The sequence below is a fragment of the Bombina bombina genome, chromosome 6 (genome assembly GCF_027579735.1).
Source record: "Bombina bombina isolate aBomBom1 chromosome 6, aBomBom1.pri, whole genome shotgun sequence".
In the NCBI taxonomy this organism is placed as follows: domain Eukaryota; kingdom Metazoa; phylum Chordata; class Amphibia; order Anura; family Bombinatoridae; genus Bombina; species Bombina bombina.
Window position 1 is genome coordinate 372,076,896 of NC_069504.1, and position 19,058 is coordinate 372,095,953.

Sequence of the window (19,058 nt, forward strand, 5' to 3'; positions counted from 1 at the left end):
AGACAATTGGAAGTTAACTTGTAACGTCTCTGGTCTGTAAGGGATATCCTCATGGATATGTAATTTATTAATCGTACCCAGGAATTCCACCCTGGTACTGGGAATAAGAGAACTCATTTCTAAGTTTATCTTCCATCTATGAGATTGAAGAAGAGAAAGAAGGGCTTCCGAAAGGTCTTCTGCCAGACGACAGGATGGTAACTGAACCAGAATATTGTGTAAGTAAGGCGCCACTGCTATACCCCTGATTCTGGCCACTGCGAGCAAAGTTCGTAAAGACTCTTGGGGCAGTAGCTAGACCAAACAGAAGTGCAATAAACTGGAAGTGTTGGTCCAGGAATGCAAATCTTAGGAACTTGACATGTTCCCTGTGAATAGGGATGTGAAGGTAGGCATCCTTCAGGTCTATCATGGTCATGAACTGTCCTTCCTGAACTAAGGGAAGAATGGACCTTATTGTCTCCATCTTGAACGAGGGGACAGATAGGAATTTGTTCAAACACTTTAGGTCCAGAATCGGGCGAAAAGTACCTTCCTTCTTTGGGACCACAAAGAGGTTTGAGTAGTAGCCCAGACCTCTCTCCGCTGGCGGTACCGGTACAATGACCCCCCATGGAGGAGAGATCCCTCATACACCCTAAAAAAGCTTCCCTCTTTTCTGGTCTTGAAGACAGGTTTGAAAAGAGGAATCTGCCCCTGGGAGGATGAGACTTGAAACCTATCCTGTATCCCTGAGCGATGACTTCCAGGACCCATGGGTCTTGCACGTCCCCAAACCAAGCTTCTGAAAAGAGCGACAGTCTGCCTCCTACCAAATCCCGGGCCGCCCCTTCATGCCGACTTTGACTCTGCGGGCTTCTTGTTCTGCTTTGATTTATTCCAGGACTGAGTCGGCTTCCAAGTTCCCTTGGACTGCTCAGGCTTTGCAGAGGGTTGCCGACGTTGGGATTTATCCAAAACGAAAGGAACGAAAATTAGGACCTTGTCCCTTAGGTTTTATCTTCTTATCCTGCGGTAAAAAGGAACCCTTGCCTCCAGTAACCGTGGAAGAGGCTTAGAGGCAGCAGATTCCAACCCAGAAAGAGCATCCTCTAAAGTATTAGAGGTGTCTTCATCAGCGGATAATCTATTATCAGATAAATCCAGTAACTAGTAGATGACCCCTGAGAAGGACAGCAATATTTGACCTTTCGCTTGCGCTTAGCAGGGCGAGGTAAAGCACTGAAGGCCGCAGACACTGCCGTTTGTAACTACTGCTCAGTAAAGTCTGGTGGTAAAAGGGCCCCTCCAGATGGAGGATTAGGAGTGCTACGGGAAGCTGCATGTGTATTTGGAGATGACTGTAGGGTGCACACCTCATGGGATGGAGACTCCTCAGAGGTGGATGGCTCAGTAGTACTAAACATATTTGTTTTCTTTGATAAAATTACTTTATCGAGGCATATGGAACATAATTGAGCAGGCGGATATACCGTGGCCTCCTCACAATATAGACAGGCATTGGATTTCGGTAAAGGAGGAGTACCCTCTAACTTATCAAAGTCCTCCATAGCTTGTGCTTATAAATTGACAATAGAAAAAAGAAAATGCACCTTTATACCCCAATGGCTGGGGCACTCACCACCTCCTATGACACAGGCCCAATAGAGAAACCACTTTGTCTCCGGTAAACCGCACGGTAAGGAAGAAGAGAAGATCAGTGTGACTACACCCGTTCACGTGGTGCACCACGCAGGACCGCCCCTGCTGCAGCTAAAAGCGCGCCAAGTCTTACAGGCTGCGCAACTAATCAAAATGAAAGTAAAACCTGTACGTTCCAACATCTACCTCAGCTTCATCTCACACATGTCGCAGCATAAACACAATATTTACATTATGTAATTAATCCCCCCTGTTCAATAATCCCCTTCCGAAGATATTAACCCTCGATTCCATACAGATAAAAGGAGCCACGCTGTGATCCTGTCTTCTTGCGTTATCATAAATGTATAAAATGAAACGATCTTACCGGAATCTATGCCGAGGAACAGAAACACAGCCTCTCAAGTTTGACAGTCTTGTAGCATCGCTCCTGACATTGACTTGAGTGAAAAAGCAGGCAGTAAAACTCTTCAACACTGATTGCTTAAGGAGCTGTTAATACGAGTCTGGATGGGTTCGCAGAAAGACTCTCCCTGCATCTCCAGAATCTAACATTTGTCAATGCCCTCACTGAGAGGCTGACAAGACTACTTAAAACTCCAGTCCCATTCCGAAGGGTAGATACCCTTCATAAGGAACTACTCTGTATCTTCTGACACTTCTCTGCCAACCTCCTGTGATGAAAGGCAAAGAATGACTGGGGGATGAGGGAAGTGGGGGAGGTATTTAAGCCATTGGCTGGGGTGTCTTTGCCTCCTCCTGGTGGCCAGGTTCAGTATTCCCACAAGTAAGGAATGAAGCCATGGACTCTCCTCATATTAAGAAGAAAAATAAAAAATGCCCCCCCACCCCAACCTTTTTCCCAAATTTTTCAGTATTAAAATTACTATTTATTGTTATTTTAAATACCCATATAGGGTCTCAATAGAAAGGCCTGCACTTAACAAGAGAGCGGATAATTTAGGTCAAACCAGTAGTGAGCAAAAATTGCCTGTCGAAACTGGGAAAACCTTTGTCCTTCTTAAGCCCTTCGTTACCGGATAATTTTTTGTATTTTTGCTATCACTCCATTTAGACAGAAATAGAGCCTTGTTTTTGTTTTGTTTTATTTCATGCCACTAAATGCGATCATATAAAAAAAAAATTGTTAACTTTTTCACAAACTATTTGGTTTCTCACAGAAATCATTTACATACAGCTTGTGCAGTCATAACACAAATGGTTGTTACAGCTTCTCTGGGATCCCTTTTGTTCAGAAATAGCAGGTATACATGGCTTTGCCATTGTTTTTTGGTAAATTAGGTTGCTAATTGCAGCTGCGCACCATACTTCTGAAATTTTCAGCAGTGAAGGGGTTAATTAACTGTCAATTGTAATATTATTGTAATGTAAGTATTAGCCTCTCACCTGTCCCCCCGCTTACCACAATTTTAGGTACTGGCAGGTATGAAGTTTTAGTGCTTTTTGTTTTTAAATTAAATTAATTTTATTTATTCTTTAATTGTCTGCAGTGTAGGGATCCCCCCCTTACCTTCCCTGATCCCTCCCAAACAGCTCTCTAACACTCACCCCTCCCAATGGTCATTGTCATCTTAGGTACTGGCAGCTGTCTACCAGTACCCAGTTTACATTCATTTCTTTTTTTTATTTTATTAATATTTTTATATAGCATATGGATCCCCCTCACCCTCCCCACACCAAGTGATCATGTGTAGGGCCCCCTCTCAAAAGCCCATTTGATGCAGTGTAGGGACCCATCCCTCCCTCTCTCCTAATAATTTCCTTTATGTAGAGTAGGGTACCTTCACCTTTCCGACCCCTTGGGGCAATATGTCGCCCACTCTCCTCCCTCGGCAATACCGCAACAGATACAGACAGTGACACAACATAAAGTCAGATGCTTTCTGCTCCTGGTTGCAGTCTCCACTGTAAAAGCTGACATCAAGGACTGCAGCACGCGCTTCTGTTTGACATGGGTACTACGTCGTCAACACAGTAAGCTGGGCAAAGTACTATGTGACGTTGTACTTGCATCAATTTGGCGCAAGGGGTTGAACAACTTTCCAATTTACTTTTATGATCAATTTTGCTTACTTCTCTTAGTATCCTTTGTTAAAGAGTAATCATAGGTGTGCTCATGAGCATGAACATGTCTTTAGCCATCTGGCAGCAGTGTTTGCAACATTGTTTCTTTCAGTCTTTTACAATGTTGCAAATACTGATGTCATAGACTGTTGCACATGTGCACATTCATAAACTGCCATCAGCCTACCTAGGGGTATGCTTCAACAAATGGATAACAAGAGAGAAAACATATTTGATAATAAAAGTAAATTGGAAAGTTCCTGAACAAAAAACACAGAGGGCGCTTCATGTGCATATTAATAGTGCAATCACTGTCATGAAATGTAGATACACAGAGTACTCAAATTGTGGCAGCACTCTCTTGTGCTGTTGGGGGCGTTCTGGGGACTCACAGTGCTCCAGCTCACTGGATCCTGGATCACAGCTCCCTCAGTGGACAATAATGCAAAATAATGCACCAGGTTTTTGTAAGTATAAAAACCTTTCAATTAAAATCTTTTTTAAAAGACAATAAGTACAAAAAGGGTTAAAGTCATTCAGAGCCCCAAAAAGACTGCAACACGTTTCTCTGCTGTTCAAGCAGTTTCATCAGGCATCCAGTGAGCTGGAGCAATGAGTCTCCAGAACGACCCCAACAGGGAGCACAAGAGAGTGCTGCCACAATTTGTGAGTACCCTGTATATCTACATTTCATGACAGTGATTGCGCTATTGATATGCACATGAAGGGTCCTCTGTGTTTTTTGTTCAGGATCTACTATACCTTTTTGTGAATTGGAAGAGAGAAGCAGCATCTATTTTAGTGCATATTCAGAAGGAGAAGAGGAAAGAAACCAATAGTACCAATAGCAATCTCACAAATAACTTCCTGTGTGATACTTAGCAAATGTGGACAGGGTGGAATCATACACTCACGATAAGTCTATTGGGACTATTTTTTCACACTTTTCTTACAGTTTCTACAATATAGGAATCTAAGATTACATAAATTTGTAGTGATATACCATCACCAGCTGAATGTTTTTTTTAAGGTGTTTGATATTTATTGTTAAAATCTGTTACACATAATTGTGATATATATATTTGTATACACCATTTTTCTAGATTTTAGCGCCTCCTAGAGGGACTTAGATTCCTGCTTTTTCATTTTAAATTGGAAAGTTGTTTTAAAATGGTATGCTGTATCTGAATCATGAATGTTTAAATTTGACTTTACAGTCAATTTAATGTTTTGATCTTTTATGTTCAATTGTGCCTTAATAAAATTATAGTTTTCAATATAGTACATCTATACAATATATGTTTTGATTAAATTATTTTAATTTAACTAGTGTAAGAGTGCCTGGCTCTATTTGTATATGAGAAAGGTACACCCTAGTTTGAGATGGTTTCCAATATGGCAGATATTAAGAGCAAGGGTTATAGTTTCTAATGATACTATGTGTGATCAATTTAGGTTGATCATATGTAAACTTTAGTGGTCACTACTAATTATGTGCATTAGGACTGAGAGAGTAATTTATAAGGACCTGCTTCCTCCCTCCTTACTAGTTTGCATCTTAAGTGTTTTTATGAGGACAAATTAGTATCTTCCCATTTGGTCTGCACCGTATCTCTTATCATAATGCCTCCTTAAAGGAACATGATACCCAACATTTTTATTTAGTGATTCAGATAGATTATACATTTTTAAACAACTTTCCAATTTTCTTCTGTTACCAATTTTGCTTCATTCTGTTGGTATCGTTTGATGAAGAAACAACAATACACTCCTGTGAGCTAGCTGAACACACTGGTAAGCCAATTAAAATAGGCATACAACCGACATATAACTGGCAAATACACAACACAAGGACAATGTAATAGAACTTACATTGAATTTATGAGTAGAACATTTTATGGCAAATTTCAAAGTTAATCCAATTTTCCCTCCCCCAGTATCATGTAATAGCAATCAGCCCATCACAAATGCATATAGGTATATGCTGTGCACAAGTTTTTTTTTTGTTTGTTTTTTAAATTGCATGCATTATCTGAATCATGAAACTTTAATTTTGACTTTAGTGGCCCTCCAACTCCATAGGGCTTACAAACAGACACTCAGGACATTTGTAGTGTACATTTAGAGAAGCACAGTCAATCCACCAAATGTGTGGATATAGGACATAAAGTAACAAAATGAAAGGGACACTACTGGTAGCTAGATGAACACACCTAGTTAGCCAATAACAAGAGACAAATGTATGCACGCAGGCACCAATCACCAGCTAGCTCCCACTAGTGTAGGATATGTGTGTATTCACTTTAAAAAAAATGTTATCAAGAAAATAAAGCACATTTGAAAATAGAAGTGATTTTAAAAGTCTATTAAAATGACATGCTCTGATTCTTGCAAGTTTTATTTTAAACAAATTCCAAGATGCAAACATTAGGGGGGGGGGATGAAGTGAGTGTTTGTGAAACCCACATGTCTAGGACAGGAGTAGAAATAATTAAAAACAGGTGAGTGTATTAGATTGGTCTTTTTAAACCTGTGTGTGCAGGAGCATAGACCCATGTTTTGTAAGCCGTGGAGAACAGACTAAATCACCTATAGGCCAGCAGTAATTATGTAGAAGAAACATAAGGGTGTTGAGGGAGAGCATTTTACAACTGACCTTTCCACAGCTGCGACAGTGGTGCCTTCTGCGGAGTAAAGTGAAGGGAGCACAGCAGCTCATGCACTGGTTGCTTCTACTGTCAGGGACCCATTCTGGAGATACTTTAAACAAAATAAAATCATCACTTCATAGGAATACTAATTGGGACTCACATTTGGTATTTAGTTTATATCACTGGCTCTAAAACGACACTGCTTGATAAAAACGGTTATTTGTGTAACAGAACGTCAATGATTAAAAGCCTAGTTACAATCACACCTTTAGTTTATAATCGTGAAATTAAAAAAATATTTTATCAAAATATTAAAATAGTATACATAACAATCATGCCTTACGCAAACATTATATTCCTACAGTTTCTAAATAGAGATAGCAAAATTTATTTTCTTTTGCAGCAAACATAGCACTAAATATTATAAATTGGACTAACATGGAGCCTTTGCGTTAGTCTGGACATACCATTTTCCTGCTGCTCAAGGTTTTGACAAACAGAACAGTCCGGCAAACGGAAGGCATCTTCTTTATTCTCTAAGGAAAAAATGGAGGGAGGGAGGAAATATGTATAAAGAATTAATAAGGGATATTAAAGTATTTGTTTCTATTCCATCTAAAAGAGAGTGTTCAAATGTATTACAGTACTTTGTTTTCACATTACACAAGCATGTCCTTGTGCACCAATAGAGCTCTTGGCATTATCTGTCCCTAAGCATGGATTGTGCACCAACATACACTTCCTGTTAGTTTTAATAATAATTTAAGAAGCTTTAACATGTTTTTGACATATTGAGTTATTGCTCTTTTGCATTCTACATTTTGCTCTAGTTTAATGTACATTTAAATAGTAAGCTGAAAAAAACATAGGGAAGATCAAGGACAAGTTCCATGAGAAGGGGCATCTCATTAGTTCCTGCACTATAGCAATAAGAAATAGCTCTTACTAGAATCCTATCGAGCCTATGCAATACAACACAATACTAGCAGTAACATTTCACAATTATAGGATTAAAATGGACAGTAAAGTAGCCACTTTTAAATGTTCTGCCTTAACTTATGTTTTAAAAGAAAGTTATTTTCAACCCTAAACATAACCATGTTCATAACACAGCTATTACTCTCCATAATGGGATAAGAAAGTCAAATTTTCACTTTCATGATTCAGCTAGAGCATGTATTTTTGAGACTTTTAAAAACAGAATTTATGCTTACCTGATAAATTACTTTCTCCAACGGTGTGTCCGGTCCACGGCGTCATCCTTACTTGTGGGATATTCTCTTCCCCAACAGGAAATGGCAAAGAGTCCCAGCAAAGCTGGTCACATGATCCCTCCTAGGCTCCGCCCACCCCAGTCATTCGACCGACGGACAGGAGGAAATATATATAGGAGAAACCATATGATACCGTGGTGACTGTAGTTAGAGAAAATAATTCATCAGACCTGATTAAAAAACCAGGGCGGGCCGTGGACCGGACACACCGTTGGAGAAAGTAATTTATCAGGTAAGCATAAATTCTGTTTTCTCCAACATTGGTGTGTCCGGTCCACGGCGTCATCCTTACTTGTGGGAACCAATACCAAAGCTTTAGGACAAGGAAGAAGGGAGGGAGCAAATCAGGTCACCTAAACGGAAGGCACCACAGCTTGCAAAACCTTTCTCCCAAAAATAGCCTCCGAAGAAGCAAAAGTATCAAATTTGTAAAATTTGGCAAAAGTGTGCAGTGAAGACCAAGTCGCTGCCTTACATATCTGGTCAACAGAAGCCTCGTTCTTGAAGGCCCATGTGGAAGCCACAGCCCTAGTGGAGTGAGCTGTGATTCTTTCAGGAGGCTGCTGTCCGGCAGTCTCATAAGCCAATCGGATAATGCTTTTAAGCCAAAAGGAAAGAGAGGTAGAAGTCGCTTTTTGACCTCTCCTTTTACCAGAATAAACAACAAACAAGGAAGATGTTTGTCTGAAATCTTTAGTAGCCTCTAAATAGAATTAGAGCACGGACTACGTCCAAATTGTGTAACAAACGTTCCTTCTTTGAAACTGGATTCGGACACAAAGAAGGTACAACTATCTCCTGGTTAATATTTTTGTTGGAAACAACTTTCGGAAGAAAACCAGGCTTAGTACGCAAAACCACCTTATCTGCATGGAACACCAGATAGGGCGGAGAACACTGCAGAGCAGATAACTCTGAAACTCTTCTAGCAGAAGAAATTGCAACCAAAAACAAAACTTTCCAAGATAATAACTTAATATCTACGGAATGTAAGGGTTCAAACGGAACCCCTTGAAGAACTGAAAGAACTAGATTTAGACTCCAGGGAGGAGTCAAAGGTCTGTAAACAGGCTTGATCCTAACCAGAGCCTGAACAAATGCTTGAACATCTGGCACAGCTGCCAGTCTTTTGTGAAGTAAAACAGATAAAGCAGAGATCTGTCCCTTCAGAGAACTTGCAGATAATCCTTTCTCCAAACCTTCTTGTAGAAAGGATAGAATCTTAGGAATTTTTATCTTGTTCCATGAGAATCCTTTAGATTCACACCAACAGATATATTTTTTCCATATTTTATGGTAAATTTTTCTAGTTACAGGCTTTCTAGCCTGAATCAGAGTATCTATTACAGAATCTGAAAACCCACGCTTTGATAAAATCAAGCGTTCAATCTCCAAGCCGTCAGTTGGAGGGAAACCAGATTCGGATGTTCGAATGGACCCTGAACAAGAAGGTCCTGTCTCAAAGGTAGCTTCCATGGTGGAACCGATGACATATTCACCAGGTCTGCATACCAAGTCCTGCGTGGCCACGCAGGAGCTATCAAGATCACCGAGGCCCTCTCCTGATTGATCCTGGCTACCAGCCTGGGGATGAGAGGAAACGGTGGGAATACATAAGCTAGGTTGAAGGTCCAAGGTGCTACTAGTGCATCTACTAGGGTCGCCTTGGGATCCCTGGATCTGGACCCGTAGCAAGGAACCTTGAAGTTCTGACGAGACGCCATCAGATCCATGTCTGGAATGCCCCATAATTGAGTTATTTGGGCAAAGATTTCCGGATGGAGTTCCCACTCCCCCGGATGGAATGTCTGATGACTCAGAAAATCCGCTTCCCAATTTTCCACTCCTGGGATGTGGATCGCAGACAAGTGGCAGGAGTGATCCTCCGCCCATTGAATTATCTTGGTCACTTCTTTCATCGCCAGGGAACTCCTTGTTCCCCCCTGATGTTTGATATATGCAACGGTCGTCATGTTGTCTGACTGAAACCTTATGAATTTGGCCTTTGCTAGTTGAGGCCAAGCTCTGAGAGCATTGAATATCGCTCTCAGTTCCAGAATGTTTATCGGGAGAAGAGACTCTTCCCGAGACCATAGACCCTGAGCTTTCAGGGATTCTCAGACCGCGCCCCAGCCCACTAGGCTGGCGTCGGTCGTGACAATGACCCACTTTGGTCTGCGGAAGCTCATTCCCTGTGACAGATTGTCCAGGGTCAGCCACCAACGGAGTGAATCTCTGGTCTTTTGATCTACTTGAATCGTCGGAGACAAGTCTATATAATCCCCATTCCACTGTCTGAGCATGCACAGTTGTAATGGTCTTAGATGAATTCGTGCAAAAGGAACTATGTCCATTGTTGCAACCATCAATCCTATTACTTCCATGCACTGCGCTATGGAAGGACGAGGAACAGAATGAAGTACTTGACAAGAGCTTAGAAGTTTTGATTTTCTGACCTCTGTCAGAAAAATCCTCATTTCTAAGGAATCTATTATTGTTCCCAAGAAGGGAACTCTTGTTGACGGGGACAGAGAACTTTTTTCTTTATTCACCTTCCATCCGTGAGATCTGAGAAAGGCTAGGACGATGTCCGTATGAGCCTTTGCTTTTGACAGGGACGACGCTTGAATCAGGATGTCGTCCAAGTAAGGTACTACTGCAATGCCCCTTGGTCTTAGAACCGCTAGAAGGGACCCTAGTACCTTTGTGAAAATCCTTGGAGCAGTGGCTAATCCAAATGGAAGTGCCATAAACTGGTAATGCTTGTCCAGAAAAGCGAACCTTAGGAACTGATGATGTTCCTTGTGGATAGGAATATGTAGGTACGCATCCTTTAAATCCACGGTAGTCATAAATTGATTTTCCTGGATAGTAGGTAGGATCGTTCGAATAGTTTCCATTTTGAACGATGGTACCCTGAGAAATTTGTTTAGGATCTTTAGATCCAAAATTGGTCTGAATGTTCCCTCTTTTTTGGGAACTATGAACAGATTGGAATAAAATCCCATTCCTTGTTCTCTTATTGGAACTGGATGTATCACTCCCATCTTTAACAGGTCTTCTACACAATGTAAGAATGCCTGTCTCTTTATTTGGTTTGAAGATAATTGAGACCTGTGGAACCTTCCCCTTGGGGGTAGTTCCTTGAATTCCAGGAGATAACCTTGAGAAACTATTTCTAGCGCCCAAGGATCCTGAACATCTCTTGCCCAAGCCTGAGCAAAGAGAGAAAGTCTGCCCCCCACTAGATCCGGTCCCGGATCGGGGGCTATCCCTTTATGCTGTTTTGGCAGCAGTGGTAGGCTTCTTGGCCTGCTTACCCTTGTTCCAGCCTTGAATTGGTTTCCAGGCTGGTTTGGGTTGTGAAGTATTACCCTCTTGCTTAGAGGATACAGAATTAGAGACTGGTCCGTTTCTGCGAAAGGGACGAAAATTAGGCTTATTATTAGCCTTAAAAGACCTATCCTGTGGGAGGGCGTGGCCCTTTCCCCCAGTGATGTCTGAAATAATCTCTTTCAAATCAGGTCCAAATAATGTTTTACCTTTGAAAGGAATGTTAAGCAATTTTGTCTTGGAAGACACATCCGCTGACCAAGACTTTAGCCAAAGCACTCTGCGCGCCACGACAGCAAACCCTGAATTTTTCGCCGCTAATCTAGCTAATTGCAAAGCGGCATCTAAAACAAAAGAGTTAGCCAATTTAAGTGCTTGAACTCTGTCCATAACCTCCTCATACGAAGATTCTTTACTGAGCGATTTTTCTAGTTCCTCGAACCAGAAACATGCTGCCGTAGTGACAGGAACAATGCATGAAATTGGTTGTAGAAGGTAACCTTGCTGTACAAAAATCTTTTTAAGCAAACCCTCTAATTTCTTATCCATAGGATCTTTGAAAGCACAACTATCTTCGATAGGAATAGTAGTGCGTTTGTTTAGAGTAGAAACCGCCCCCTCGACCTTGGGGACTGTCTGCCATAAGTCCTTTCTGGGGTCGACTATAGGAAATAATTTCTTAAATATAGGGGGGGGAACAAAAGGTATGCCGGGCCTTTCCCACTCTTTATTTACTATGTCCGCCACCCGCTTGGGTATAGGAAAAGCGTCGGGGGGCACCGGAACCTCTAGGAACTTGTCCATCTTACATAATTTCTCTGGAATGACCAAATTGTCACAATCATCCAGAGTAGATAACACCTCTTTAAGCAGTGCGCGGAGATGTTCTAATTTAAGGTTAAATGTCACAACATCAGGTTCAGCTTGATGAGAAATTTTTCCTGAATCTGAAATTTCTCCATCAGACAAAACCTCCCTCATGGCCCCTTGAGATTGGTGTGAGGGTATGTCAGAACAGTTATCATCAGCGTCCTCTTGCTCTTCAGTGTTTAAAACAGAGCAATCGCGCTTTCTCTGATAAGTAGGCATCTTGGATAAAAGATTTGCTATGGAGTTATCCATTACAGCCGTTAATTGTTGCATGGTAATAAGTATTGGCGCACTAGATGTACTAGGGGCCTCCTGTGTGGGCATAACTGGTGTAGACACAGTAGGGGATGATGTAGTATCATGTTTACTCCCCTCATTTGAGGAATCATCTTGGGCAATATCATTATCTGTTGCATTACTGTCCTTACTTTGTTTGGACACTATGGAACAATTATCACATAAATTTAAATGGGGAGACACATTGGCTTTCATACATATAGAACATAGCTTATCTGATGGTACAGACATGTTAAACAGGCTTAAACTTGTCAACAAAGCACAAAAAAACGTTTTAAAATAAAACCGTTACTGTCACTTTAAATTTCAAACTGAAAACACTTTATTACTGAATATGTGAAAAAGTATGAAGGAATTGTTCAAAATTCACCAAAATTTCACCACAGTGTCTTAAAGCATTAAAAGTATTGCACACCAAATTTCAAAGCTTTAACCCTTAAATTAACGGAACCGGAGCCGTTTTTACATTTAACCCCTATACAGTCCCAGAATGAGGCTCTGTCTATAACTAGAAAGGCCCCCATCTGAAAAAGGTGTCCAACACAGTGCCTGCCGTTTTTCTAAACGTTCCCCAAGATTATAATACCAATAATTAGTTAGAATCTGCATAATATGCCTAGTAAAGCAATTGTTTTAGCCCAGAAAAATGTCTACCAGTTTTTAAGCCCTTTTTGAAGCCCTTTATTCTTTTATGTTTAACTAAGAAAATGGCTTACCGGTCCCCATGAGGGGAAATGACAGCCTTCCAGCATTACATGGTCTTGTTAGAAATATGGCTAGTCATACCTTAAGCAGAAAAGTCTGCTAACTGTTTCCCCCAACTGAAGTTACTTCATCTCAACAGTCCTGTGTGGAAACAGCAATCGATTTTAGTTACTGTCTGCTAAAAATCATCTTCCTCTTACAAACAGAAATCTTCATCCTTTTCTGTTTCAGAGTAAATAGTACATACCAGCACTATTTTAAAATAACAAACACTTGATAGAAGAATAAAACTACAAAAAACTCTTAACCATCTCCGTGGAGATGTTGCCTGTGCAACGGCAAAGAGAATGACTGGGGTGGGCGGAGCCTAGGAGGGATCATGTGACCAGCTTTGCTGGGACTCTTTGCCATTTCCTGTGGGCGAAGAGAATATCCCACAAGTAAGGATGACGCCGTGGACCGGACACACCAATGTTGGAGAAATCACTTTTGTTATCAAATTTCCTTTTTTTTCTCTTGGTATCCTTTGTTGAAAGCTAAACGTACATATTTTCAACTTTCCAATTTACTTCTTTATCTCGTTTGCTTTGTTCTCTTGGTATCCTTTGTTGAAAGGAATTCCTAGGTAGGCTCACGAGCATCAATGAACTACTGAGAGCTATCTGCCGATTGGTAGCTACACACATCTGCCTTTTGTTATTGGCTCACCAAATGTGCCCAGCTAGCTCCCGGTAGTGCATTGGGGTCTAGAACTTACTTTACAGAGGTTAAACATATAGTTATAAGCAAGCAATGATACATATAGGAGCATTGTCTTTCTGCATTTTTATATCCCTTTAAACAAGCTTGTGCTAATTGAAATATCTTATTCACTCTTTGTACTAAAGGGTAATGTAATATGATACAATTTGTTTTTTATTCAAAGTACTTACTTTATATTACTCAACTAAAACAGATACAACAAGATATTACATTCTTTCTAAAAGAACAAGGATTAATATTCTTAACATTAATGGAATAAATAATCAGTTGTTCAAATCCAATTGTCTATAAAACAATCTATTCCTGCTGCACATCCATAAACAGTGGTTTAAAAAAAAGGATAAGAGTACATGAATCAGCAAACAGTAATATTACTTTAACACTTGTTTAAAGGGACAGTCTACACCTTAGTCATCTTAAAGTCTTACCTTAGATAAAGCTGCAAATAGCCTCCTGCATCCCTTTCACTATCATGCAGCAGGAATAGTAAAAAAAAAGTTATTTTAAAATGGTTATTGTTTCTGGCCACTTTGAAATGGCTGCCAAGCTCCGCCCACTGAATACATTGCGGTCTGGGCTGCATTAAAGGCTTCACTAGTTACAAAAGACTCACTAATTGGATTCAACAGACTGTCATTGCTATTCAGCAGAGTGCATAGATGCAGCCCAGATCGTGATGTCATCAGTTCTGCTGTATCTGATTTTATTTCCAGAGACTGGTTAGACGTGCATTCGTCAGTTTCATTCTAGATTTGCAGAGATGTTAGTGTGTTGCACTTTCACAATAAGAAATCCAGCTCTGAAAAGAGTCAAATGCAGTGAGCGGCCACCTTCTTCTACAGTCAGCAATAAAATGAAACTGCCGAATGCACATGCCTAGTACTTGTTGTCATGCAATCACTGCAGCATTCTACACAGGACAAACAAAAACTTACTCTGTTTCTCTTCCTGTGGTGTAGAGCTCACAACTTCAAACACAGTCTTCAAAATAATACGTAGGTCACTTGCAAAGTTAGTTTGTAACTGGTCAGCAACACCTGAAAAACACAGTGTGTCAGACAAGGCCAAAGAAAAAACAAACAGATATTTTGAAAGGCGGAAGGCTTACCTGCAATACACACAAATAAGCGGTGCAGCATGTCGCTGTCACTTTGGTAACGAGCTCTCACATCCCTGAAGTTCACTTTCCTAAAATAATAACACACATTAGTCCCTATAAAGCGTGTACTTCTACAATTACAGCAAGATGAAGAGATCACAATACAAATGGCCAATGGACAACCCTGAGATAGGACAAGATAAGATAAAAAAAAAAGTTTAAGATTATGGCTCAAATCAAAAGCAAATTTGAAAACTTGCAGATAAATGTTGATTTATTGAAATTAGATTTTGGTTTTCAGTTGCCTCACACATGATCTAGTTGTTGCTTAGTCTTGCGGCAAAACTTTTTTTAAAAGTGGTAACTGTGTAGAAGCTAAACACATATGAATTGCATTTTTTGACTACAGCAGCATAGAGAATGTCAGTATTCATTTGTTCATTTATTATGTCATGTTCTGATCTCAGTGCATGTGGATATCTGTTCTTTAAAATATTATTATTATACTAGAGTATGTGTTTTAATGGCTAAAGAACTTAAAAGGGATATGAAACCCAAAACTTTTCCTTTGTGATTCAGACAGAGCATACACATTTAAAAACAACTCTTTTTTTTTTTTTTTTTTTTTTTACAGTTTTCTATTATCAAATTGGCTTTGTTCCCATGATATTCTGTGTTGAAGAGAGACCTAGGTAGTTATCTGGAGCAATACTTGTCAGGAAATAGCGCTGCCATCTAGTGCTCTTGCAAATGGATAACATTCTTGCAAAACTGCTGCCATAAAGTGCTCCAGAAATGGGCCGGCTCCTAATCATATGTCCATGCTTTAAAAAAAAAAATAGATCCCAAGAGAACTAATAGATAATATAAGTAAATTAGAAAGTTTAAAAATCACATGCAAACATGAAAGAAATAATTTAGGTTTCATAACCCTTTAAAATACAACAGGGTGAAGATGAATGCTATGCCACGGATTCTATACTTGTTTAGAACTCTTCCTATCAAAATAATAAAACCAGACTCAGATAAAATGCAAAAAGAAATATTGATATTTATCAGAGGTGATAAAACAAATAGGATAGCAAAGTAAATTCTAACCAGACATGGGTCACTGGGGGGAATAGGGGTACCAAATCTAATAGACTACTATAATTCAGCCAGGTTAGCACAGGATACTCTACTCCTTAAAAGATCAAGAGAAGCTATGTCGCCTACCCTAGAGGCAAAAATAGGTGGTGGGGAGGAGATAGACTCAATCATTTGGGACGCCGAAAGATCACAAGGAGATAGAGAGAAACCCAAACCCTACACTGCAAGTCTCACAGTAGCGTCCTGGAAGACAGCAAAAACAAAATATAAATTAATACAAAAACACTCCCTAGCTATACCGATCAGATACATAGTGCCAAACGAAATCTCGACTCAACTCAAAAAATGGGAAAACAAGGGCTTGTACAGAGTAGCAGACTACTTAGCAGGAAGAAATATACTCACATTTGTCCAGCTGCAGACAAAACTAGGCCCACTGAAATTACACTGGTATATATACCTCCAGATATCCTCAGCTATATAAACATACCTAAAACACCCAAGAAATGACACTGCCACACTGTTGGAGACATTCTGTAAAATAGAAGGCCGAGACAAACATACTATATCTCTACAATATATAAACATGCAAAACACCCAAAATTCATCTAAAACCTCAACTATGCTAGCCTGGGAACGAGAATTACTTATTAGTAAGAATACAAAAGAATGGGAGCTTTTATTCCAAAATGCTGGGAAGGGACTAATTAGTGTAGATCTCAAAGAAAACATTATCAAAACCATCCACCGATGGTACTTAACCCCCATGAGAACAGCCCACATGCACCCACAAGGTAGTAAGCTATGCTATCGGGGCTGTGGAGAAACCGGGACTTATAGACACATGTGGTGGGATTGCAGAGAGATATCGGGAATATGGAAACAATTATCTACCTTGCTCAGCCAGACACTAGATGAAAATATCAACCTTACAATACACCAAGCTCTGCTACATGAACATCTTAGTAAATATAATAAACATATAAATACATTTATTAAGATCTTGTGCACGGTCACAAGGATATGTATAGCCAGATACTGGAAAACTGGGACCCCGACCTGGACAGAGATACTTAACAAAATCCATCACACATATACCATGTACGAGATAGCGTCACAGACTCTTGACAACAGAAAAAAGACTCAAGCAGTGTGGTACTACTGGATAAGCAGAGGATCCCTAGCCCCATAGGACAGTAGAAAGACAAGACATTACGTGGTCATTCAGCTACAAGCATTTTAAACATATAGGTGTATATACAACATAATATGAGAAAGGCTGTGTCGTCACATTCCTTCCCCCCCTTACACATGTTACCTTTTTAAACCCCAAGTTATTTAACCCTGTTGTCTTCTAATGGTGTACTCTCTGATTTGAAACACCTCTAAATATATAGGACCATCTTCAGTCCAAGAGCTTTATTACCATATATCTATGTAATATTTTATGGAAACAAAACAATAGAAATAACGATATTCTCCAGGCAGTTACTTATTGATGAAGACTATGATACTACAGTTAAGATATGGTCCAGGAACTATAATCAGTAAATGTTTTTATTCAGAAAAATGGACTACTACTAATTTCTACTATACTTGGGCTCAGAGGAGAGCACACCTGTTTATTTGAATGTCATGTGATTGTATTTTATTTTTCAAAAATAAAAATTATTTAAACATAAAATACAACAGACAAACTATGTTGATACTTAAATTGTATTCTCCACTACATATTTAATTCACAATGCATATTTGTTGTCACTCAAAAGCCAAACACAATCGTATGCTCTATACAGGGTAACCAGATTTTCAAACTGAAAAAACAGGACAACTTTTCAGATGAGTTCAAATTTGTTTTTCTTCAGTGGTCGTTTCATATCTTATCCTATGTACACACAAGCTAAGAGTTAAAGTAATCCCTATATTTGATGAGGCGCAGCTCCTCTTGCTGACCAATTTGCCTAGTGTCAGTGTGGCAATAATCCCCCAAACAACCTAAAAAGTATTAAAGGAAAAGTCTAGTCAAAATTAAACTGTCATGATTCAGACAGAGCATGCAATTTTGAGCAGCTTTCTTAATTTACTCCTATTATACATTTTTCTTAGTTCTCTTGGTATATTTATTTGAATGTAAGCTTAGGAGCCGGTTCTGCACCTGGATAGCGCTTGCTGATTGGTGGGTTCATTTAGTCCACTCCTGGAATGTGGATGGCATACAGAAGACAGTTGTGAGCTTTCGCCCACTGCAGAATGCGAGTTACCTCCTTCATGGCTAAGGAACTCAGAGTTCCTCCCTGGTGGTTGATGTAAGCCACTGAGGTGGTGATGTCCGACTGGAATCTGATAAACCGGACTAAAGACAATTAAGGCCAAGCTGTCAAGGCATTGAAGATCGTTCTCAACTCCAAAATGTTTATGGAAAGAGATGAATCCTCCCGAGTTCACAGGCCCTGAGCTTTTAGAGAGCCCCAAACTGCTTCCCAGCCTAACAGGCTGGCGTCCATAGTCACAATCACCCAGGAAGGTCTCAGGAAGCAAGTGCCCCGAGACAGATGTTCCTGTGTATTCCCCACGAAAGAGAGTCTCATGTTAAGGGATCCAGATGTATCCTCTGCGATAAATCTGAATGGTCTCCGTTCCATTGACTGAGCATGCAAAGTTGCAGAGGTCGCGGATGGAACCGAGCAAAAAGGAATGATGTCCATGGAAGCAACCATCAGACCAATCACCTCCATGCATTGAGCCACTGATGGACGAATAGCAGACTGGAAAGAAAGACAAGAAGCAAGAAGTTTGGATTTTCCAACGTCCATCAGATAAATCTTTATGGACAGGGAATCTATGGAAACACTCTAGTGGCTGGAACTAGAGAACTCTTTTCCAGATTCACTTTCCACCCATGGGAACATAGAAAAGACAACATCTCTGTATAAGATTTTGCTAGATGAAAGGATGACGCCTGAACCAAGATGTCGTCTAGATAAGGCACCGCTGACTGTATGGGACCATAAAAAGAATGGACTGACAGATATCCCAAACCTCACTCCGTGATAGACACCGGGATAATGACTCAAAGAGAACAAAACCCGAGGGAAGGCATCCCTCTCTCTGTCTGAAAACAGGATCAAGAGAAGGAAAATGCCCTGGGAGGCGGAGGCTTAAACCTAGGTATGACCTCAAAGACCCATGTATCCTGTACGTCCCTGAACTGACTAAAAGAGAGATAGACCGTCCCCAACACGATCCAATATA

At 40.2% G+C, this 19,058-nt stretch overlaps 1 protein-coding gene across 1 annotated transcript in view; it reads right to left on the reverse strand.

Moving 5' to 3' along the window:
* Positions 1-19,058, reverse strand: part of LOC128662974 (lateral signaling target protein 2 homolog) — a 194,277-nt gene that overhangs the window by 53,023 nt on the left and 122,196 nt on the right. The window contains exons 9-12 of the mRNA XM_053717061.1: positions 14,727-14,806; positions 14,554-14,655; positions 6,845-6,913; positions 6,383-6,486 (exon numbers count right to left, since the gene is read on the reverse strand). Coding sequence (XP_053573036.1) covers positions 6,383-6,486; positions 6,845-6,913; positions 14,554-14,655; positions 14,727-14,806 — 355 coding nt within the window. The remainder of the gene's footprint in view (positions 1-6,382; positions 6,487-6,844; positions 6,914-14,553; positions 14,656-14,726; positions 14,807-19,058) is intronic.